The 22,554-nt window shown below is 53.6% G+C and overlaps 6 protein-coding genes across 6 annotated transcripts; 3 read left to right on the top strand and 3 right to left on the bottom strand.

The window, feature by feature from the left end:
- Positions 1 to 865: 865 nt before the first annotated feature.
- Positions 866 to 1,666, bottom strand: BDP55DRAFT_724493 (60S ribosomal protein L33-A; the record flags this gene model as incomplete). Its single annotated transcript, XM_060578899.1, has 5 exons — positions 866 to 963; positions 1,043 to 1,143; positions 1,209 to 1,304; positions 1,467 to 1,476; positions 1,642 to 1,666. 5 exons carry the CDS (start codon positions 1,664 to 1,666, stop codon positions 866 to 868), a joined length of 330 nt encoding a protein of 109 aa, XP_060434605.1.
- Positions 1,667 to 5,649: 3,983 nt separating this feature from the next.
- BDP55DRAFT_753785 (glucose-6-phosphate dehydrogenase) lies at positions 5,650 to 7,772 on the top strand. Its single transcript, XM_060580699.1, has 5 exons — positions 5,650 to 5,724; positions 5,778 to 5,798; positions 5,866 to 6,210; positions 6,279 to 7,218; positions 7,275 to 7,772. Exons 1-5 carry the CDS (start codon positions 5,656 to 5,658, stop codon positions 7,391 to 7,393), a joined length of 1,494 nt encoding a protein of 497 aa, XP_060434604.1. The 5' UTR covers positions 5,650 to 5,655; the 3' UTR covers positions 7,394 to 7,772.
- Positions 7,773 to 8,977: 1,205 nt separating this feature from the next.
- BDP55DRAFT_543154 (mediator complex subunit MED14) lies at positions 8,978 to 12,455 on the top strand (the record flags this gene model as incomplete). Its single annotated transcript, XM_060568385.1, has 3 exons — positions 8,978 to 9,709; positions 9,761 to 10,950; positions 11,003 to 12,455. The coding sequence occupies 3 exons, from the start codon at positions 8,978 to 8,980 to the stop codon at positions 12,453 to 12,455; spliced, it is 3,375 nt and encodes a 1,124-aa protein (XP_060434603.1).
- An 812-nt stretch (positions 12,456 to 13,267) lies between these two features.
- Positions 13,268 to 15,261, bottom strand: BDP55DRAFT_724490 (protoporphyrinogen oxidase; the record flags this gene model as incomplete). The annotated part of the gene is made up of 3 exons (XM_060578898.1): positions 13,268 to 14,068; positions 14,144 to 14,746; positions 14,812 to 15,261. The coding sequence occupies 3 exons, from the start codon at positions 15,259 to 15,261 to the stop codon at positions 13,268 to 13,270; spliced, it is 1,854 nt and encodes a 617-aa protein (XP_060434602.1).
- A 767-nt stretch (positions 15,262 to 16,028) lies between these two features.
- BDP55DRAFT_312505 (uncharacterized protein) lies at positions 16,029 to 17,998 on the bottom strand. Its single transcript, XM_060566693.1, has 2 exons — positions 17,347 to 17,998; positions 16,029 to 17,293 (listed from the first exon to the last, which is right to left on the bottom strand). The coding sequence occupies exons 1-2, from the start codon at positions 17,721 to 17,723 to the stop codon at positions 16,168 to 16,170; spliced, it is 1,503 nt and encodes a 500-aa protein (XP_060434601.1). The 5' UTR covers positions 17,724 to 17,998; the 3' UTR covers positions 16,029 to 16,167.
- Positions 17,999 to 20,632: 2,634 nt separating this feature from the next.
- BDP55DRAFT_542903 (family 20 glycosyl hydrolase) lies at positions 20,633 to 22,525 on the top strand (the record flags this gene model as incomplete). Its single annotated transcript, XM_060568363.1, has 2 exons — positions 20,633 to 22,039; positions 22,097 to 22,525. 2 exons carry the CDS (start codon positions 20,633 to 20,635, stop codon positions 22,523 to 22,525), a joined length of 1,836 nt encoding a protein of 611 aa, XP_060434600.1.
- Positions 22,526 to 22,554: the final 29 nt, after the last annotated feature.

Here is a 22,554-nt window from a genome sequence, read left to right as displayed (position 1 = left end):
TCGTGGAAAGAAAGGACCATAGACGGGTCAAGGAATATGGCAGTAGGTTAGGGCAGGCTTTCTTTCCCCAGATTTTCAAGAATCGCACAGTCCACATTCATATAGCCGACTATGATACGCATATCAACATCTAGCCATAATCGAATGACGAGTATGTCACCGGTTCTTGCGCATCAGGCATAAAGTATTGAGCGGGCATTACCTAGAATATGGCATGGCTGGCTGATATGGTAGTAGGGATACGGCAAAGCATGTCTACCATTGTACAGAGATGGAACTGTTTTAGAGACATCGAATTCCCTGGCTGCAACACGAATGGGCAAAATGGAACTTGGAGGCTTTGGGACTGCTTTCGCAGCAAGACATTTGGACTAGGACTGGAACAAGCCGCGGACAGCTTATGAAGAGGGAGCGGAATGGAAGTTGTGCAAAAACCATTGAATACCGTCGCTGAGCCATGTCTTTTGAACACCTGACATTAATGCCGCCCGATCTACCGTTCGTCGTTATCGCGTTTGTGTAGCCGGCCAGCACATCAAGTTGTTGATTTTTTTTCATTTCCCCGTCCTCGAGCCCCCGACAATAATGGCTACTCCTCGCGACCCGTACACAGACATCTCTTCCATTCTTTTTGCCGAATCACGCAGAATTCATATTCCCATGTCTCGATGAAGAAAAAAAGGGGAGAGGGGTTCTCGGCGGGTTGTGCGTTTCGCCCTTCATTGCGTGGTTGTTTGACGAGTTTGATTTGATGCCTTTTTTTTTTAGCAAGCAAGGCACTGTGCTCTTGCCCTTGCCTGGACCGATGCAACCAATTCAGAATCCATCCTCAAATACCAACTCCGTCCGATGATGAGTCCGTTTTTTAAATCGACGAGGGGTAGAGCATCACGCGAACGGATGCGCCGAAAGAGCGGGTGGGGAGGGGGTTGGAGAACTTGGCGCGGACGACGCCAGAGTTGCCTATTTACTGGTATTAGCTGGGGGATGCTCGGTTCCGCGGGGGAAATAATGTTTCGATCGGGAGAGAGGCTGTATTTACCGTGAGGGCGGGTGACCTTGCCCCAGATAACGCGGATCTTGGAACCGCGGATCTCCTTCTGGGCCTTGTAGACGTAGGCGATCTTCTTGCCGAGGTAGAAGCTGCTCTCAATATTAGCCACCGTCTGTGTGGGCGTTTGGGGGAAGGCGCCAACTGGGTGACATACTTGGCGGCGTTGGTGTCGTCAACTCCCTCGATCTTGATCAGACTCGTCTTGGAGTGGGTGACGTGACGGCTACGCTGGTAGCTGAGGTGACGTCCCCTGAAAGGCTTGTTAGTTTCGATTCAATCGGTTTGACGTGCAGTTCGTCGCGCAAAGTTCGGGTCGTTGAGGCACCGTTTCCAAAGTGCTGGGGAAGTCGTATCGATCCACGGGTTGCGTCGTCGGTTCCGATGGGTAGGAATTCGAGTGGGTGTAACTTACTTGACGTATACTGCGAGGGTTCATGTCAGTCCAAGTTCCATAATATGTAAACACCACTGTGTGACATGTTCAGAGTGCGCAATGATTGACCCTATTCACAGGGTTCGATGCAATGCGCGGCTCTGTTCGACAGGGCAAACTTTTGCAGCAGGAGGGTAGGACATCAATTACTCACATCTGTGACCGGCTTCCGAAGGCATTTTGGCGGTGGTTAGTATGTCGACGCTCCAACCAAAGGGACTCGAGAAAGGAAGGCAGAGGATTGTCGATGGACTAATACTCCGGGCGCTCGTCGTGGGTTGGCGATTTCGGTATGTTCGCTACGGGGGCCGATAGCCAATTTCGAATTTCGTCGGCGCACAATTAGGGCTGCGGAGGCACGTGAGATGACTAAGGTGAGGTGGCAGGTGCAGGCTCCACTCCACTTCAATTCAATTTGAAGATAAGATAAGCTGCGCCATTGTGGCGTCTTCCAACGGAAGGTGAGGCGCAGTCAGCCTTCTATCCTTCCACGTCCCGCGTTTCCAAATTTACCATTTCCATGGATTTGTGTGTCTCGGCCAACTCGGTGCCAATCCCGCCCAGCTACCGACCCGGGACCCAGTCTGGCCTGGACGCGTCTTTGCCGCTATTCAGCCCACACCGACTTCCCTCGCACCTTCATTCGCCCGAAGTCTTGCAGCCGCGGCGGATAAGACTTTGTCGACGCGGGAGAAAATCCGTCAATGACAAATGTTATGATGCACCACAACGTCCATCTGAGTGAGCCTTACCAGAGCTTCTCAGCCCAGCACTGGTTGTATCCCGCAGGCAGTTGCCGGGGGAGTTGCCAAAGTGAAGGTTGGCCGTGACTGGTCACCTATACCAACTTTCGATAGAGAATGGCAAACTCGGAAACAGATGTGCGGCTCGACCGGAGTTCCAGAATATTTCAGGCCATCCGTTGGAGCTTGGACGGCCGAACCAGCGGAGTTGTGAGACAGTTGCAGGGCAGCCTTTCCTGGCAGTCCGACGTCCCAAGTATAAACCACCACCCAAGACCTAAAAATCTCGCGGGATTTCCTGAACTGGGTCGGTGTCTCTTTGGAGCAAACAACAAGAAGTGGAGGGTGAAAAAGGGGGAGAGACAAAATCTGATGACCACGCAGGAAATGTCTCAAGCATCTTCCACTGTTGAAGCGTCAACCGAACTACGGATAATATTACCACGCAACCTACTAGGAGTTTCGGACCTTTGGGATTAGAACCGACGAAGACCGAACCGTGGGGGGCCAACTTGAGAGCGACTCCGGAGGTGCTTCCAAATGTCCAGGCGGCGGCCGTGGTAATAAATGTCCGGCACAGGTTGAGCCGCCAGCTTCAACGATTGGAACGCCTCGAGAGGTGGGCTTGCGGCAATTTCTGGCCGCCAAACTCTGCCGATTGCCCAGGAGGTCTGCAGTAGAACTTCATGCCACAGTTGCATTGGCCGGACCAGCAGCGGGATGGATGGAGTTTGGCTGCTGGCAAGGAGCCTTCTTGAAAGACCCCGCGGTGACAACATCGGAGCGATGAGAAGGGCTGGGGAGGGAGGGAAGGAAACGCACCACAGGCATATCCGCCTGCAACTGCAGGACCGACAGATATGACTCTCCAATGCAACTGGGCCCGACGCGGCGACGATACAAGTCAGAGTGACAGGTCTGTCGTTACCTTACGGAGCACCGTTTCACACAGGCTGGCGACCCACGCTCCCACAGCTTCCCAAATTCCGCCCTCGCTTCTCAGCTACCCAGACCGATCTCATAAGCAGCAAAGTCCGATCGGGAGCCTCGGCGGTGTCCGGCGTTTGGAAGAGAGGGACTGGGAGTACCGCCGCATCAGCTGGGGCCGGAGATGGAGCCCAAGCCAAGATCCAGATGTTCAATCATCAATGCTGGGCAGTCTTGCTGGTGTTGGACCCTTTTTGGGGCCCATAGCTATCTGAGGTCATATGTGTGGATGTTGTGTTGGCTTGGTGACTGAGCTGGGGGGGGGGGTCTACACGTAGGTACCCAGCGGCCGCGAATCCCGCACGTCTGCGGGTGCATTGAAGCAAAGTGTGTGCCGTGGGCTGAAGTTGCGGCGGCAGGGCTCTGAATCTTTTTTTGATGTTTTCCTATTTTCCTCTGATATTTTGTGTTTCTGGAGCTCCGGTGCGCTCTGACAGGCGTTGGTCCAACACTTCTGCTGCAGCTTGCATACGGAGGCACCTTAGCTCCTCTTCAGTAGAGGTACCCCATCTGCTCGAGAATCTTTTTTCTTCATCTTCGGGCAGGGGTCTGGCAAGTACAGTACTTGCTGCGGTTGTCACTCGCCCCTGGGTTTTTGAGAATCAAAGAATGCTGTCCCGAACCGGCGGAATAGAATAGGGACGCTTGCATGCTACATGATGTTTTCTCTGATCTGTAAAACCCAAGTGACCAAGACAGGTGGTTCCTTACTCTGGAATTCAGATCCGGCAGAGAGACACTCGCCAGTCCACTTACAAGTTAGTGTGAGGGATTGCCTTTGTACTGGGAACCCAATTGCCCACCATCTAGTCTTTGATGCCGTCAGCGCCGGACCAAATCAAGGTGGCATGGGGGTGAATGACTCTGTGCACACTGGAGCTATGCCGGGAAGCTCTGACTATTCGTTAGGTACTGTAGGGTAGGGTTGATAGAGGGATCTACGGATGCTTGGGACGGACGCTGCTCAGTCACCATTGACCAGTGCTGATGGGCCGGGGAGCTTAAGACCGATAAATACGTATGAATCTCCGGGAGCGCTCAACATTTTGTCGACAAGACCGAGGAGGTGCCCCTCCTTTCTTCCCCTCCATTGACATCAACCCTGTTCAAGTCCCGACTCCAAAGTCGGCGAGGAGCAGACAGAAATCCCGGTGACATTGAACGAGGGGGCCGGGAGGAGCCCTTGTCTCTCGCAAAAAAGCACCGAAAACCTGTAGAATAATCCACGAGAGCCCGCTCGCTCACTAATCCTCGCTCTCCGTCTCCGTGCGCTCTCAGCTCTTTGCTGCCTTTCCAGTCTCCACAGCTTCCTCCGTCCAAGTCCAAGTCCACGTCTACGAACGTCCGGCGAGGGCGGGCGGGCGCTTCAGGCTGCGCTGTCTGAAATCACAAAGACAACCTGTGCCAACCTCTGTCTCACCTGTGTGCTTCCATTGTGTGTATCCATAGGCCTACCTAGGTACCGCTCAGTAATGCCGCCGAAATCGACTTAACGTACTAGTTATCCACTTGCCCATCAAGGGAAACCTACCCACCTTCACCGAAGTGATTCGCTTTCAAGCGTAGAAAGGCGAGCCGCGGTGCGGTTGCGGGACTCGACAACTTGATCAAGTTCCCAAGTACAGTACATGGCACGCTAGAGCGGCACCAAGACGTGGGTTGCGACTGTGAGTAAGCTTCCCCTGGCTCCCGTGTTGCTTTGACAAACCCCGCCGGGATGCACTAAACGCGGTATGTTGACCTGATCTCAGGCTAAGTATCTTTTTGGCTTTTTGCGGTCTCGTCTGGCCCGGTCTTTGTACGGTACTCCCCTGAGACTTGAGTCTCCCCCCAAAGTTCCCCCTCCTTCCATCAGCGCCTTCGCGCCGCACCACGCTGCCATGCCCTGCCCGGCGTACCGCCATACTGCGTAGGTACCCATACCTTATCCCTTTCACCCCATCCACACCTGCGTCGGGCCCGTTCTGGCGTACCCATCCACCCCTCTGCACCCCTACCTTAGAGGTGAGGTACATCTGTGCTTCGTCGTTACTAAATACCCCAATCCATCCGTCCCGGATGCCGCCCAGCATCTCCTTCCAAAACCTTCCCAACTCGCTCTTCTGCCTTTTTGCTTGCTAACTTTGGTTTCCTGCTGTAGAGGCTCTTTCTTTCCCCCTTCTTCTCTACATCTCTCACCCAAAGAAACATTCATAGTCGAGCCAGCTTCATCACCGACATCACACACCATGGCCGATCACACCTCCGCCGCAGCGTATGTCACCCCGCCTTCCTACCCCACCAACATTCCCTTCCGCTGTGCTTTGCGACTCCGGAGGTTCACTCATCATCGCCGTCCTACCTGAAAATCGGCAGTTTGTGTTGTGCTAGACTGGCAATGGCCTCGTTGTAGTTTCTCGTCGGAGCTTGGCTGACAATGGTGCTATTAACACAGTTCTATGGAGCTCAAGGAGAACACCGTCATCGTTGTTCTCGGTGCTTCCGGAGATTTGGCAAAGAAGAAGACTGTATGCGAATGAGCTCCTTTCCATGGCCGGAAAATCTGCTGACATCTCTGTAGTACCCTGCTCTCTTCGGTCTGGTACGAGCTTCTCGACCGCATTGATATGCCTCTCCGCGGATCTGGCGAGCTAACCCGGCGCAAATAGTACCGAAACCAGTTCCTCCCCAAGGACATCAAGATTGTCGGATATGCACGGACAAAGATGGACCACGATGATTACATCCGCCGTATCAGATCCTACATGAAGACACCCACGAAGGAGATTGAGCAGCAGCTCAACGACTTCTGCAACCTCTGCACCTACGTTTCTGGCCAGTACGACAAGGACGAGTCATTCCAGAACCTGACCAGGCACCTTGAGGAGCTTGAGCAGGGCAAGCCTGAGACTCACCGTCTCTTCTACATGGCACTTCCCCCCAGTGTCTTCACCATTGTCTCCCAGCACCTCAAGAGATGCTGCTACCCCACTAAGGGAATTGCGCGCGTTGTTGTATGTGCCGCCCACGCCCAATCTTAGCCCTATTGCACGCGGATTTGCTGACATGATGACGTCTGAAGATTGAGAAGCCCTTTGGTAAGGATCTTGCCAGCTCTAGGGAGCTTCAAAAGTCCCTTGAGCCCGACTGGAAGGAAGATGAACTCTACCGCATTGACCACTACCTCGGCAAGGAAATGGTCAAGAACATCCTTATCCTCCGTTTTGGTAACTCTTTCTTCGGCTCCACCTGGAACAGGCAGAACATCGACAACGTTCAGATCACCTTCAAGGAGCCCTTCGGTACCGAGGGTCGCGGCGGTTACTTTGACGAGTTCGGTATCATTCGTGATGTCCAGCAGAACCATTTGCTCCAGGTCCTTACCCTGCTCGCCATGGAGCGCCCCATCTCCTTCGCCTCGGAAGACATCCGTGACGAGAAGGTGCGCGTTCTCCGCGCCATGCCCGCCATCGAGCCTAAGAACGTTATTATTGGACAATACGGCAAGTCATTGGACGGCAGCAAGCCGTCGTACAAGGAAGACGATACTGTCCCCAAGGACTCGAGATGCCCCACCTTCTGCGCCCTCGTCGCATACATCAAGAACGAGCGCTGGGATGGCGTTCCTTTCATCATGAAGGCCGGCAAGGCCCTTAACGAGCAGAAGACTGAGATTCGTATCCAGTTCAAGGACGTTACCTCAGGAATCTTTAAGGACATTCCCCGCAACGAGCTTGTCATGCGCATTCAGCCCAACGAGAGTGTCTACGTCAAGATGAACTCTAAGCTGCCTGGTCTCAGCATGCAGACTGTCGTCACCGAACTTGACTTGACCTACCGCCGCCGCTTCTCTGACCTCAAGATCCCCGAGGCTTACGAGTCATTGATTCTGGACTGCCTGAAGGGCGACCACTCCAACTTCGTCCGTGACGACGAGCTGGACGCCAGCTGGAGAATCTTCACCCCTCTGCTGCACTACCTGGACGACAACAAGGAGATTATCCCCATGGAGTATCCCTACGGTAAGTTCCCGAAGTGTGTACGTTCTTTAGGCATACCTGTTCTGACCTTTTCTTAGGATCTCGTGGCCCTGCTGTCCTCGACGACTTCACCTCCTCCTATGGCTACAAGTTCAGTGATGCGGCAGGATACCAGTGGCCTACTACCTCTGCTCAGGCTGCCCCGAACAAGTTGTGAGTAACACGATGTGCGCGCCTTAGCGTAGCTATCATACATAGAAGAATTGATTCTAAAGGATGTGTATGAGCAGTTGAGCAACCCCCGCCCCCAACCCCATTACACCAACAACCAAAAACCACACTTTCGGCCAATGCACCCGCGATATCCTCTGCGCCGCCTATAGCATGCGCAACGTATTATAACCATCGAAGGGAGGGCATAGATTTCAAATGAAGACGACATAAACAAGGGAAGCCAGGAGGAAAGCCCACGGGTGGACACTGGTAGGACGATGGACATTTCTTCGCTTTGCTTGGCCGGTTCAGAGAGGATAGAAAATCAATGAGATTCACGTTTCTAATGATCAAAACGTATTGCTAAGACCTACTATGATTTGCAATCACTCTTTCCAAGATAGGGATATATCCGTACACCAAGACACTGTGGGGTGACGAGAGTACTCACTCAGTAAGGTACATATAGCGGCGAGTCAGTCACTCTTGAAAACGTACTCCGTAGGCACTCATAGGAACGTCATCATAGAGGAGTCTTAAAGATGTTGGAACAAGTTTTGATGCAACGAACCAGTCCAGTATGCAGGTTGCAGCCCTGTTCCATCCATTCAGATGTCAAAAAGTGACCACGGATTCAGCCCCGAGAAATGCAAGCCAGCAATCGTGACTTAATAGTTAGAAACGATTTGGGGGATGCGTGCTTGGATTGAGTGACTAGCTATGAAGTACCTAAGTATTTCGAGGAGCTCCTACCTACCTACCTACTACGTAGGTACCTCAAGGTTAGTTAGTGATGGACTGATAAGATAAGGTTAATCTGCCAAATACGGTTTACCTAGGTGGCCATGTTGCACGGTGGACTCCACGGCTGTCCCATTGGCGGAGATCACATGACACCCCGACCCGGATGAACAGCAGGGAAAGTCGACTGCTGGCGCCTGCCCGTAGGCGTGGCTGTCCGAGAAAAATGCTGAAGGCTCGGGTTGCACCGTGACCGATCTAGTTCCCGCCCTGGTTGTATGCCTGGCTGCACGCTCTCACCATCGCATCACCACTTGCCCAATTACCTAGCAGTCAACAACCCGAACACTTTTGCGCGGCCCGACTTCCACGGTAATTCGGAAACCCCGTGTACACTGACAACCTTGACTTGCGAATTACTTTTCTCGAAAACAACGATACAATCCCAACAACGATCCCGCGTTCTTCCCCCCATTGACGATCGACGCTAGGTCGGTTCCTCCGATTGACCACGACCTCATCGCGTTTCTACGACACCACGCTTGCGCCTGTCGACTACGAGACCTCGACGACCAAAGCCTATCTGCGTATATCGCGTACCTCTTTGGAACTTCGGTTTCTTAGTTGATGCGATTGCGCTACCCTGCCGGCTTGCGCATCCGGCGCCGATGCCTGAATCCCGTCTGACAATCGACCGGGACCAGCTCTTGATTATCCTCCCTAGCTCATCCGGCACGGCTTCACCCAGTATCGGTATCCCGTATCTTCTCGGCCAAGAAACAAACAAGCTCGTATTTTGGGGGGGCAGTCGTGACGCAGGCAACGAGGCAGGAAGGGCCCTCCCCCGATGCCTGGAATCGTCAACATGGAGAATGGGGGTTTGAACGGCACACATCCAAACCATGACAGAAACCTAAAGGTTAACGGCGCCAATGGTGTAGCGATGGAGGGACAGCCAAATAAGGGCAAGGCGCCCGCCGACACCCCTGACACCGGCAACACGGCGAATGGCCTCTCCGTGGGAAACATTCAAAACGACTCCCAAGGAAAGCAACAATCGCAGATGTCGACCGGGCTAACATTACAGCAAAAACCGAGGATGAACGACCTACCCGAGGAGATTGTGCATATCACTCAGGGGTACATCCCCCTATCGACGATTGTCGCGCGACTGGCGCAACACACCCACGAAGAGCTACAGAAGACGGTCATCGAAATGGGTTCCATTAAGTGGGCACCTCCTGCTGTGAACGGAAATACACCCCATGGCAGTGACGCACCTGACGACATGTCAGAAGGAAATAAGAGGAAGAAGATGCTCATGATCAAGTTTGCACAAGACGCGCATTCTAAATGGGTCAAGGCCCTCGTCATCACGGACTGGAGTAAGAATGCGGAGGCTGTCAGCAAGCTTATCGACATCAAGGCACACATTGACTCGAAGCGCATGCTATACGACTTCTCTCAGGACTTGTTGATTGACCTGAAGCGTTCGCTTGACAACGCCCGACTTCCCAACCCTGACTTGAAGACTGCTCTGCAAGTCTTAACGACCGGTGAAGCATCATGGATTCCAGAGGTAGGTTTCACGAAGGATGACGAGGCGGAGATAGAAGCTAACGTGTCGCAGCCTGGATACATACCACCACCGCCGTTGACAGCAGAAGAACAACTGAAATGGATCGACGATCTGAACACGATGCTCTCTCTTCGCCTGAACCTGGAGGACTACGACAAGATACCACATCAGTTCAAGAACTACAGTATTCAGTCTGGTAGAGTCACGTTCGTAGTGAAGGGCGAGTTTGAAGTGGATTTGACAATCGCCGACGAGGACTTTACCAAACAATTTTGGTTCATTGACTTCCGATTTGCTTTTTCGCCTTCGTCAAGCAAGCTCTCCGACGCACTGGTGTCGTTCCTTGAGGGACACGTCAACGAAATCCTTGGAAAAGAAGGGCTCGAGGGATGCTACCGGTTCCTCCACGAATTTGTGCTCACGCACAAGATCAGCGAGCTCAGGAGACAAGCCATGGAGCTGAGTCGAAGCACATGGACTGGCACGTTGATGGTGGAACCTCTCAACAGAGCCTTGGCCCTTCAGTACTGGAACAATCGATACGGAGCTAATGGACCAAAGAGCTGGGTCATGATTGCCGTGAACAGTGCCAAAAAGACGAATGGGCAGACTGATTCGAAGCATTCCAGCCGACTGGTTGCACGCTGGTATCGGGACAACAAGGAAGTCAAGGATGTGTTCCTGCCATTTGACGTGGACAATCTGTGTGCCGAAGATCTGCTGAAGACAGCAGTGGCTAGACACGCTGAACACATTCTCTCATCCATCCACACCAAGCTTTTATCATATCCTCGGTTCGTCAACAGGGAGTCCTCGATGACTCTGACGATCTCTCAAACGGAGCCGATGGAATCATCCTTGAGCATGCAACTGGGTTCCCGGGACAACGTCACACTCATCATACAACCAATCACCGGACTTGCTGCTATCAAGCCTCACGCAAAATATACATTGCAGGGAGAAAATCGCCTCAATTACGGCGGCAAGGATCCTGCAGAGGATGGAGTTACCTGCCTTGAGAATATCAGGTGGGGCTACTTCATTGAAGAGTGCAGCCGCAGAGGACGAAGTGTGGGCTGGAAGACTTGCAAGAGTCCGCTTGGTGGCGAAGACATCAAGCAAATCATTCGGACCCGTGAGGCTTTCCAAACGATTTTTCTACAGCGTCAAAGCCTGGATCAGAGCTGGTTTGTCATGGTTTCCTTGAGCCTGAGTGGCGACGAATGGTGGCTACTTGATATGTAAGTTTGAAACTCCCGAGAGGCGCTGGGTCAGCGATACTGAGGATTATAGTGACCGCAATACGCCAACACGACCAATAAAGTTCCACACCAAAATGACACTCACTCGAGGGCAACCCGATCTGGATGATGCTTTCTGGTCTCACTTGACACTCTTCGTTACTGGCATCGTTCAACAAGCCACCGATTTGGAGCACTTGCATAGGAACAAGATCCAATACTTGACGAAGGAGTCCACTAATTATGCACTACCACAACAAGTTCGGCTTCCGTCTCTGGTCATTAAGCTGTCCCAGATCTTGGGTTCGTCAGAAACGGGCGCACAGGATGGCTCTAAAGACGTCTCAAGGCAGTCGGCCAAGCAGGATTCGTCTTGGGCGCAGGATCAGGTCGAGGTGAAGTTCAAGGGACTTCAGACTCGGCCTGCAGCTGCCCAGGGCCAAGATGGGAATGGTCCCTCAGCAGTGGAGATACTCGAAAATGCCGAGCTCAACACTGTTGTCGACGCCATTGTCCGGGTCAAGGACAAGGGGAAGTTTTCGCTTCTCAGGGGCCGTATCGACAGGAACGTTTCTTTCAGTCCCAAGAAAGGCGAATTCATATTCCGCATTCGCCACTTAGTTGGGCAACCTATCCTGGAGACTTTGACAACCCATGTCAAGTCCATTGATCGCCTTGTAGGCTTCCTCGAGGCTATGAGCAAAGCAAGGGGTTCTGTCAAGTGTGAACGAGTCAGCCTTCAGCAGGTCATCTTTACGTACAGCGACATCGCGATGCCAGGCGAGAGCGACCAGACTCAGAAACCAAAACGCTGGAGGGTATCCCTCGACTTGGCCAAGAGTCAAATCCGAATGTCTCTGGAGAAGGGGAATCCGCACACGAGAGTTCTTGACCTGCTCACGTCTTTGGTAAACACCCAGGACGGACTCAGAGTCTTGATATTTTACATGCCGGTACTACTTCCCGTTCTGAGAACCCTCGAGAGCATCGAATCAAAGTGGGAACCCCTTGAAACGACCAATCAAGGACGCGTCGAAATATTTCCTAGGTCCATCGACTGGATCGCCCTTCGATACACCCTGCCCAGCCCGACAGGCGAACCTCGGGTTTTGGTGTTGGAAGTTCGGAGCAGGATGCGGCGCAACGAGATGTGGTGGGACTTTACTCGCGCAACACAAGGCCTGGTTGCCCCCGACGAAGAGTTCAACAAGATTCTCAAGGGAATTTGGGAATCTCACGGCGATGGCTGGAGGGGTCTTAGGACGAGCGCAGCCTCGCGGCCTGGCCCAAGCACTATGGAGCTACTCACGAAGCTCGACGACCTGGTACGAGCGTACGCTGTGACTGGTGACGTTGGCAACGCGCCATCGACCGAGGGGCAACCTACGCAAACCAGTCAAACAATATCAACCAATCAGTCTTTTGGCACGCAGCCAACGAGCGTGAGCCAAGGGAGCAACAGAACCAGTGGGGGAAGTAAGCAAGCGCCCTTGGTCCTCGATTGAGTGCCCACAGGCGAGAGATGAAACTGGATGGAAAGTGGGCGTGGGCAGGGGCATGAGGGCAGAGAGACTGCCCAACAGCGTTGCATAAACCTTTGCCAGAAGGGCGTGGTTGGATGCGACGATGTATTTGTTTTCTTCTTCTTCGATTCATCATTATCATTTAGTGACGACGTAATACCAACGGGACGGGGTATACGACAGACACTTGAAAGGCAAGGGTGGAGTTGTGAGCACGCGCGCATGGAGCGGTGCGTGTAAAAGAAGTGCCCGGCCGTGGCCGAGGAGACCGGTAGATGGTCCCCCCAAAGATACCTCAAAAATATTGGTAAAGTCAATAGTGTCTGCCTACCCTGTATTGCATTGCGTGCTGTGACTTCTATGTGATTTGGCCAATGTCTGAAAGCCAATCTAGCCTTCATGTCAGTATCAAAAACTATGCGACAAAGTGGTCTAGCCCCATTTTCTGTCACTATTACCCTTATCAGTTTGCCCCTTACTGAACTTTTCAACGTTTACTGGGAAGAGAATATACAGAGGGTGTGGAATTCTTAAAGCAATGAAGTAACAATAGAGATGAACAAGAGCAATCAAGACAGAGACGCAAGATATGTTGTCGGCAAATCTTTACTACGCAGTTGTTGTGGCCAACCAACCTTGGAGGACCGTTGATTCCAAATAAAGTCGACGAGAGGCTTTATATTTTACATCTATGATAGGTCTTGAATGTTAGATAGTACAGCAGCGGTTTATGATACAGTGGGATATCCTTCAGGCATGGTAACAGCTCTCGAGATAGCAGCTCTTCAGCAGCTTTACAGCAACTTTGCAGCCCGTGTCTTCTTTCCTTCATCGAATGTAATTCCTCCACCCAATCTCCGCGTCGATATCACGCCCAATGGCTTTGATAGAACTACGAGTCCTCGCAAACTTCTCAAACTTGGCCCCCCCTCAAACTGCTCGAGGCCCGTATCGCCGACGTGAGCCTGCGCAGACTGCGCAATGTGCACGGCGACGTCGTAGCCCGCGCGCAGGGCGCCCATGACGCCGATGCCGGTATACGAGCCGCCAGCGACGGCGAGCTGGCCTTTAAAGGCGTCGCGCAGCTCGTAGCTCGCGTGCGCCATGCGCTGGCTGTGGCCGACGTGGTGCTGCGGGATGCAGTCCTTTGCGAGGCTCGCCATTGCGAAGGCCGGTGTGGATTGCGGGATGCCGAGGTGGCGTTCGAGGACGGCTTTGGCCATCTCGATGCCTTCGGCTTCGGTGGGGAGCGCGCCCTCGGGGAGGCCGTCAAAGTAGTGGCCGCCCATGAGGACGAAGAACTTGGTGCCTTCGGGCTCGTCGGGGGCGCGCGGCACGACGTCCGAGTCGAAGAAGACGCCGAGGAGGCCTTCGAGGTTGGACTCTGTTGCGCGGGGGACGAGGTAGCCGACGCCTGGGTGGGAGGCGTTGAGGTTCGGCTGCGGGTACCAGAGGTTCACGGCCATGATGGAGACGTTGGGGGAGTTTGCGAGGGATGGAATGACGTCTCCTGTCGCGGCATGAAGGGCTTTGCTGGTGGTGGTGGAGATTACCTTGTCGTATGCTGTCGGGGATGTCGAGTTTGGTGAGGAGAGCTAGGGGGTGAGTAGCATGTTAGTTTGTGTTATTGACTAAAAGGGGGGCTTCAAAACGAGGGGTGTTCAACTCACCATGACCTTTTTGCCTTTGCGATCGTACTCCAGACCAGTGACGGGTTCGCCCATCTTAAAGGTAACATTCTTCCTCCTCCTCAAGTGTTCCGCAATGGTATCCGGCAGACTGCTCATGCCCTTCTCAAAGAAGACGAGCTGGTCCTTTTGCGCCATCTTCAAGTAGCTCCGGAGCCCCTCGTCTGCGCCCAACGTCGCCAACACCCCAACCTCGCTCCGCGGGAACGACAGACAGTTGTCCTCCGGGAACGGCTTATCGAAGAAGCGGTGCCAAGGCCCAGGCATGAAGCTGCGCATGCTCAACTTGTCGGCGTCGCCGCCCCAGATGCCGTGGATCATGGCCGACGCCAGATTATCCACCAGCTCGGGGCGGCCGGTGTAGGTGGCTATGAAGTCGGCGACGGACATGTCGATCGGCTTAACCTCCTCGCGGGCCTTTTTGCGGCGCCACATGAGGTTCAGGAAGCCCGGGATGATGCCCTTGAAGGCGGCTTCGCGGAAGACGTTGCGCGGGTGCATCTCAACGAGGTGGTCCGGGTAGTAGACGTACCGGGGCGGGGACTTGATGCCTAGGTATTCACCTTGCATTTGAAGGTCTCTGATCTATTTTAGGGCTCATGTTAGCAAATGAAGGGTACAACACGTCTTCTCGACGAGAAACTACTAACGAGGTCGAAGAGCACGAGGTCGTCAAACTTCCATGTATCCTTGCCCATACCACGCAGCGTCCTCGGCCCCCGCTCGAAGCGCACATTGCTCTTCTTGCCATTGACCTCAACCTCAAGCTCCTGTGTATTGATCCAACCGCCCAGCCGATCCCCTGCCTCGTATATGGTGATGTTGGACGTCTCGGGGAGCAGTTTCGCCAGGTAGTGCGCAGTCGTCAGGCCCGCGATGCCGCCACCGACGACGGCAACATCAGTCGGTACCTGAATGTTCTTTGGAAAGATTGGTTCCGCCTCTTTCTTGGATTGTCGCTGTTCTTGTCTCGCGACTACGGTGGACGTCGAGAAGGATCGACGCGCCGGCACGGCGGCGGCGGCGGCGGCGCTTCTGCCGCAGGCGCCGAGGGCTGCATTGCAGAAGCGCTGGGAGTGGTAGGACCTCAATAGAGCCATGAAAGCATTGTCGGCTCTTTTGAGCACCATTTGGTAAGGTCGAATGATTTGGAAAAGAGAGGGGTGCGAAGGAGAGAGGAAGAGAAGAGGAGACAGTGGTAATCCGAGCTTGATCGTTGGCAGAGATGTTGGTGCTGCAAAGTGGCGTCACGACATGGACTGGGGTCTTGCAGCAAACAATCCCGTACCTGGAGCTAGGGGTCCTTGGAGCTTCCGGCCCCACCATCTCGAACCAACATTATTTGCCAACATGAGTATCATTTACGTCTGGAGTCCAATGATATTTCTCTGATGATCACATTTAAAACTTATGCAGACTAGATGCTCTTTGGGAATGGAACCTTTGTGCGTTGCGGCTACAGGCTAGTATCCCAAACATTCGTAGTTTAGTTGGCTTTTTGAACAGTCAGATGAAAAGTGACACACACAAAATCAAGGAACAAAGAACAGAGACATAAAGTGAGGCTAGAAAAGAGGACAGCATGTTCTGCCTCTAACACTATCAGGGACCTCAATTTATGAGGTCCTCCGATTCGCTTTATTTCAGCTTGCTCGAAGCCCAGTCTATACTTGAATTTGAGAATAATTGCACCCGCAAAACGCCCAGAGTGCCATGTCGCTTTCGGCATACATCATCGTCCAATTATCATACAAGAAGTCGCCGCTCCCATTCCACCATCAAGGCCTCTTCTCGGAAGCCTCTTAATGATCCCACAACTAAAATAGTTCACAGTGATCCTCCTAGGGTATACCAGGTCTGATGCGAGACGTCCATCTGAGCCAGCTGCTCCTCCTATCCACCGTCAGCCTTCTAGTCCGCCTCATTGCCAGAGACAACGCTTCTTGCATTGCGGAAACTCCTTACTAGGAGTCCACATTCCTGAGGGTTCACGTCCGTATGAGCCCCTAGCTGATCACCTCCTGCGCATTGCTCTGCTCTTGACCAACAGCGTTCTCTGAATCGGGGAGAATCACTTCTGCTTGTGCATTCGAGTCGACAAACTGACGTTCACTAACGTGGTCGTCGACACCCTCGGCGGTCCAGACCTTGTCTTTGAAGACACCCTGCTGGCCTTCCTCGTGGGTATACATGCAGTGAGGGTTTTTGCAAGGGTTGAATCGACACTTGACCTTAACATGTGTAAATTTGCAACCCGTAGTCGTACACCCAGCACCGTTGCGGCACAGCGGCATCTCGGGATGCTTGAACGGGCATCTCGGATTCGTGCAGTTGGGGAAGAATTTGCAGTCTTGCTCGCTCTGATGCGCCAGTCTGGCTGCTGGGGATGGGTGCCGTCCGACACACTTGCGGTTTTTGCATGCGGCACCAAAGGTGCATACATCGTTAAGGTCGACTGTGGTGCCTGGCGGTGCCGCGGGTGACTGATGTGCAAACTTGCACTCGCCGTTGGTGCAGCGGAGGTTGTACTTGCAGACATTCTCGTCGGGATTGGGCGCTTCGCGCTTCGATTGTGACATGTCGACGTCGTCTCCTTCTCCACCTTCCGTCATTGCTGAGTCTTGCTTGTCTCTGGATTGGTGTTGTCGGAAACCGCCGCGAGAATTTTGAGTGCGATCGAACAAAGACTTGCCGCCGCGGCGTCCACCTCGCCCACCGCCCTGGTTCATCAGCTGCTGCTGAAGTTGTGACATCATTTGCGCCTGTTGCTCCATCATCGCCATGAGGTCCATTTGTGACGGCTGTCCTTGTGGCGGGGGCATGCCCCAAGCCTGGGCCATAGGGTTCATTCCCGGGGGGCCGCCATGTTGACCGTTCATTCCTGCCATCGCGTTGAGACCAGCTTGGATGTTCACTCCGCGGTTGTTCATGGGCCGTCCGCCGCGTCCCATTCCGCCTCTGGGACCTGTGGGTGGGCCTCGGCCGTGAGAGTTGATTCTGTCGTTTCCGCGAACGCGGTGGAGAACTGAATCGCCGGACCGATCCATAGCCTTGGTCATGTGGCCCAGCATCCGCTTGTCGCGACCGCCTCGGGGGTTGGGACCATTCCGCATGGATCGCGGACCAGTCGGGCTACGGTGGGTTAGTAAAGAACGGGCTGCTAGGGGTGGGTTAGGGAGACAAACGCGTTCAGTTCATTGCCATCGCCAGCACCCATATCGGTGTCAAAGTCTCCATTTCCTTGAGACATGCCCGTCATGGCATCATTGCCAGACGGTTGAGTGCCGTTGAGTTGTGCATCAGTCTGCTCGACTTGTTCAAAGAGCCATGCGGCGAATTGCTGGGCGCCCGCATCTTCGGGACCCAGACCTAGGAGATCAGCCGAGAGTTCAGTGGCAATCTGGTCCTGCGTCCGGCCGTTGACGAGCATAAGAATGATGTATTCGACAAGGGCGGCATCGTCGTCGGAGCCTGATGCCCAGCCGGCCTCGATCAATTTGGGCTGGATGGCGGCGCTCAAGGCATCCGCCAGTGGGGTGTTGAGGACGACCTGAACCGTCATATTGATTGGCGCCGGTGTGGCGGATATCGCGTGAAGCTTCGAGTGAGAATGCGACGAGTGGAGGTTCGGTGGGTTTTGAAGTCGAGCTGCAAGACGAGACGCGTTGCTTTCGGGAAGAAAAGTCGGCGTCAAATACAGCACCGGAGACTTTGGTTGACGTGTCGAGGAAGAATGCGCGCAGTAGTGGGAATCGTTTGCGCCGGGGTATATAGGGTGCGGGAGCAGGCGATGATTCCGGGCAGGCCTATGTTGCTGATCCACACAAGAGCAACAAAAGAATGTTGTGTATGGTAGAGGAGGTGAATTGAGGTAAGTAAGGTGAGGCAAGAGAGCCAAAGAACGTTCTTGAGATGACGGAGAATTCAGAGCTGGGCCCACAACAAAGCCTTTGATTGGAAGCAAAGGTGTATCATCACGTGATGCATGGCGTCGCAGTGGTAAGGTGGGAAGCTAACGTCCGGAGGTTCTTCACTGCAGAAGGTTCAGGCGAATTCCAAGTGTGGCTTGACTAATCCAGGCACATTATTCAGCGCAACGGCTGCACAGCCACATGTTCTCCAGCCTCTTTTCCCCAGAGACCACCGGACCCGCGTGGATGAATATACACAGCACAAGAGCAGATACACCATCATGTCCTCTCCGTCTTTGGATTATTCCAACCTCGCCCATCCGCGATACCTCTATAGTGATCAAAAATGCTTCATTCTGCCACCAAGGCCTGTGTCGTAGCGGGGAATTTCAGCGCATTTGCTTGAATAACCCTGCACACATAGGTCCCGGGTTCGAGTCCCGTATATCTTCTTGTAAAAATCCCTGCATCGTTACACCTGAGGCTGGTAAGAGTCTCCTCGGATCTTTCGTAGGCTCCCTTCATGGGGGGCCGAGCTTTTTGCATCTACGGATGGATACCTTAGACTGTTGCATCTTTCACCGCCATACCTTAGTTTTTGGGTCACTGGCAGGCGGCAGTCTGTCTCAAAGTCCCCACGCTATTTTGGTGGCAGTTGAAACAGGTGGTGATTGACAAAGGAAATGGCTCTCTCTTTGCCTGCCTACTTGTGAGAATCGAGATGAGACTGCGGCGAACAGCATCTGTCATTGACCGAGGATACTACCCACAGAGCCGACAGCTCGTATATGTTTACAGGTCTCTCACTGTCGAGTACCTAAATGGAGTACGGGTCCTCCGTATGAGGCTCTTGTATTTTCTTGCGGCATGCGTCGGATCGTATGAAAGATAAGAATCTTACCTAATGTTGCAGATCCACCGTTGGTGTGTGCAAGCCACCCTCCACTCTTGGCTTTCTGTCTTGGCTGCCAACGTGCGTCTGCCGTCTGGTGACCAGCGACGGCAGCATAGTTTGTTTCTCAATCTCCCATCTCTCGCATTCGCGAGCTGCAACACGCGTATCCGTAGTATGTCCTAGAGAGTATCAAGAACATCAAAATCTTTCTCTCTTTCTCTCTGTTGCCAACTGAGCGAGACCGAAGGCATTACGAGATAATACTCTAACTACGTTTCTTGTTTCCTTGTTGATGGAGACAAGCCGCCCTTGATCGGAGGTTTCTGTCTGCTTGATTGGTCGGTAATTAAAGTTGTTTGGCCGTAGGTGCCGTTCCCCGCCCCCTGCCGCCATGACGGTTGGCTGCCCTGGCCTGGCTTAGGTCCTTGGCCTTTGGGGGACTTCTGCCGCGCCTCCTCTTGACCTCCTCCTTCCCCCTCCTGTCATCCTTGCAGTCGTTGCTCATGACAGGCGGCGTTGATGATCCTAATGCCCGCTCTTACTCTCAAGACTCTCTGCATTGACACTACTTTTTACCATTGACCAGATGATGCCAGTAGTCAAATCTATCATATCAAATTTGAGACCTGATGGGCATTTGTCAACTGTATCCCTATTGAGCTTGGCTCATCAATCATCTTTATCGCTTTCCACAAGCTTCTAATTGCGTTTGACTTCCTAAGAGACACTAGTTTTGTGAGAGCACCAACCAACAGATCGACTATCCCAGCGCCAACGCCTTTGCAAACCATAATCTTGTTCTTTCGGCTCTTCTCCGCGCCTCCCGGCTCATTCAGCTCCTTCAATCCCCGGCGTTGGATTGGCGTCAAAGCACAGCCGCTGCCTCTTCTCATCCGCCCTGCGCCCCGACTCCGGTGAAGGCATCCCCCTTGTTCATCGCCACCAACAAACGAATCATAGCCTACTATTTTCCCTAGATTATCAGGAACCGAATACTGGGGGGATCAACGTATCAACATATTGGATCGTACCATTGCCCCAGTCCAGCCTGGCACGTCGCATCCAACGTACCTTATAAGACCAGTTCGTCGGTCTACCCAATTTCGAGAAGCTTTCATTTTGCTCGTTCCTTTTTCTCAACCCCATGAGATCGACCAGGCCTGAGGATCTCTCCCTCCACCATCAGCCAGCCCCTCCGTCGTCAGCAGTAGCGTGGGTCGTCAAGCGGACAGCGAGCTTGGCTCAGTCAACCTCGAAGCTTGACGTAACGTAACGTTGCTCTGTGCACCACACTGCCAATTGGTCGGTTGGTTCCCAACCACCACCCAGACTTGGCTGCGCGGTATCCGTGAAGAGAAAGGGCAACAGACTCGACGGGCAACTGCTTCTGCGCTCTCGTATGTCTTTCTTCTGCAGCTGAAAGTGGCACGGGACAAATCTTTGGTTTGTTTGGGGGCTGAGAGTACATCACACTCTCCCTCTCTCTCTCTGCCTTATCTGGGAAGATTGTGGTTTGCAAGAACAGCGCAAAATACACCACAAAGACCACGGCGCATCGTCATCACAGTTTGTTCATATAACCAGCCTCGACCCTCCTCGCTGGCCTGAACGAGCCACTTCTTCTTTTCCTAATCCTTTTCATTATCGACTCTCAACTTCGTCAAGATGTTGCCCTCTCTCTTACTCGTATCCCTATCCCTCGCCGTGGGCCAGGTCAGTGCCGGTATCTGGCCGGCCCCGAAGAAGCTATCTACTGGCAAGAGTGTCCTGTTCATTAGCCAAACACTGGAAATCACATACAATGGAGGATCTGTACGCTGGCGCCCTTCTTCTGCTTCCACTTCCATTTCCCATGATGAGACACAGAATACTGAGAATTTCTTTAACGTGCAGTTACCCTACACTTATGGGTACAACCCGGCTTCGGGCTCGACCTTCAACAGCAAAGACATTGTGCAAGGCGGTGTGTCGCGCGCCATGGCTGCCATCTTTCAGCAAAACTTCGTGCCCTGGAAATTTCACCCCAAGAACAGCGACTTCGAGCCAGATGTGTACGCGGCGGACAAGAAGGCAGTCAAGTCGCTGCAGATCACACAGACTGGGGAGGATAAGCCCAGCACGTTCAAGCCTGTCGACGGCGAGGTCGATGAATCGTATGCGCTCAACATCACGGAGGATGGCTCAGCTACGCTTGTGGCCAAGTCCTCAACCGGTGTCTTGAGAGGTCTTGAGACGTTTGTACAGCTCTTTTACCAGCACACATCCGGCACTTCCTGGTATACCACGCTGGCACCCGTCTCAATTGAGGATTCACCAGAGTACTCTCACCGTGGAATCATGATTGACACGGCGCGCAACTTTTTCCCCGTTGAGGATGTTCTGAGGGTCATTGACGCCATGTCTTGGAATAAGCTCAACCGGCTCCACATCCACATTACGGACTCGCAATCATGGCCGCTTGACATTCCAGCAATGCCTGATCTGGCCGCCAAAGGCGCTTACCGCAAGGGGTTATCGTACTCACCCGAGGACTTGGCCAAGATCCAGGAATACGCAGTTCACCGCGGAATCGAGCCGGTTATTGAAATCGACATGCCGGGACACATTGGTTCCGTTTCGTTCGCCTACCCAGAGCTGATTGTAGCTTACAACGAGAAGCCGTACACCTGGTGGTGTGTGGAGCCGCCATGTGGTGCTTTCAAGATGAATGATACCAGAGTCGACGACTTTCTGGACAAGCTCTTTGACGATCTCCTGCCAAGAGTCGGTCCTTACACGGCATACTTCCACACAGGTGGCGACGAGCTGAACAAGAACGACTCGATGCTCGACGAGGGTATCCGGTCCAACTCGAGCGAGGTCCTGCAGCCACTCCTGCAAAAGTTTATGGACAAGAACCACGCCAGGATCCGCAAGCATGGGCTCATCCCGCTGGTTTGGGAAGAGATGCCGCTCGAGTGGAACATTACGCTCGGCGACGACGTCGTGATTCAGTCGTGGCTGGGAGGCGATTCCGTGAAGAAACTGACTAGCAATGGCCACAAGGTCATTGACAGCAACTACAACTACTGGGTAAGTGCTGTCGACATCATATTCGGGCGTTCAACTTTTTTTGCTAACGTATACCAGTACTCCGACTGCGGCAGAGGCCACTGGATGAACTTTGACAATGGCGCCGCCTTCGAGGCCTTCTTCCCCTTTAACGACTGGTGCTCCCCGGCAAAGGGGTGGCGCCTGATGTACTCGCATGACCCGCGGGCCAACCTGACCGAGGCAGAAGCCAAGCTCGTCCTCGGCGGCGAGGTGGCGGCGTGGAGCGAGTCTATCGACCCCGTGAGCATCGACGGGATCCTGTGGCCGCGGGCTAGCGCGGCGGGCGAGGTGTTGTGGTCGGGCCGGCGGGACGCCTCGGGCCAAAACCGGAGCCAGTACGACGCGGCCCCGCGGCTGGCTGAGTTCCGGGAGAGGATGGTTGCGAGGGGGGTGAGGTCGGAGCCGGTGCAGATGCCGTTTTGCACGCAGGGGGATGCGGGTGAGTGTGGGTATCCCATGGTGTGAGGTTGGAGGACGAGCTCTATCGGGCTTTA

The sequence above is a fragment of the Colletotrichum godetiae genome (assembly GCF_030913485.1).
Source record: "Colletotrichum godetiae strain CBS 193.32 chromosome Unknown BDP55scaffold_5, whole genome shotgun sequence".
Taxonomy (NCBI): Eukaryota; Fungi; Ascomycota; class Sordariomycetes; order Glomerellales; family Glomerellaceae; genus Colletotrichum; species Colletotrichum godetiae.
The sequence above is the reverse complement of the archived record's forward strand: the minus strand, read 5'-3'. Positions and strand labels throughout refer to the sequence as shown.

Coding starts and splice junctions, on each gene's coding strand:
- BDP55DRAFT_753785 (XM_060580699.1), top strand. CDS start 5,656: ATGGAGCTCAAGGAGAACACCGTCATCGTTGTTCTCGGTGCTTCCGGA. Junction 6,211..6,278: donor AGGGAATTGCGCGCGTTGTT/GTATGTGCCGCC, acceptor TGACGTCTGAAG/ATTGAGAAGCCCTTTGGTAA. Junction 7,219..7,274: donor CCCCATGGAGTATCCCTACG/GTAAGTTCCCGA, acceptor ACCTTTTCTTAG/GATCTCGTGGCCCTGCTGTC.
- BDP55DRAFT_312505 (XM_060566693.1), bottom strand. CDS start 17,723: ATGACGGTTCAGGTCGTCCTCAACACCCCACTGGCGGATGCCTTGAGC. Junction 17,294..17,346: donor GATGGCAATGAACTGAACGC/GTTTGTCTCCCT, acceptor AACCCACCGTAG/CCCGACTGGTCCGCGATCCA.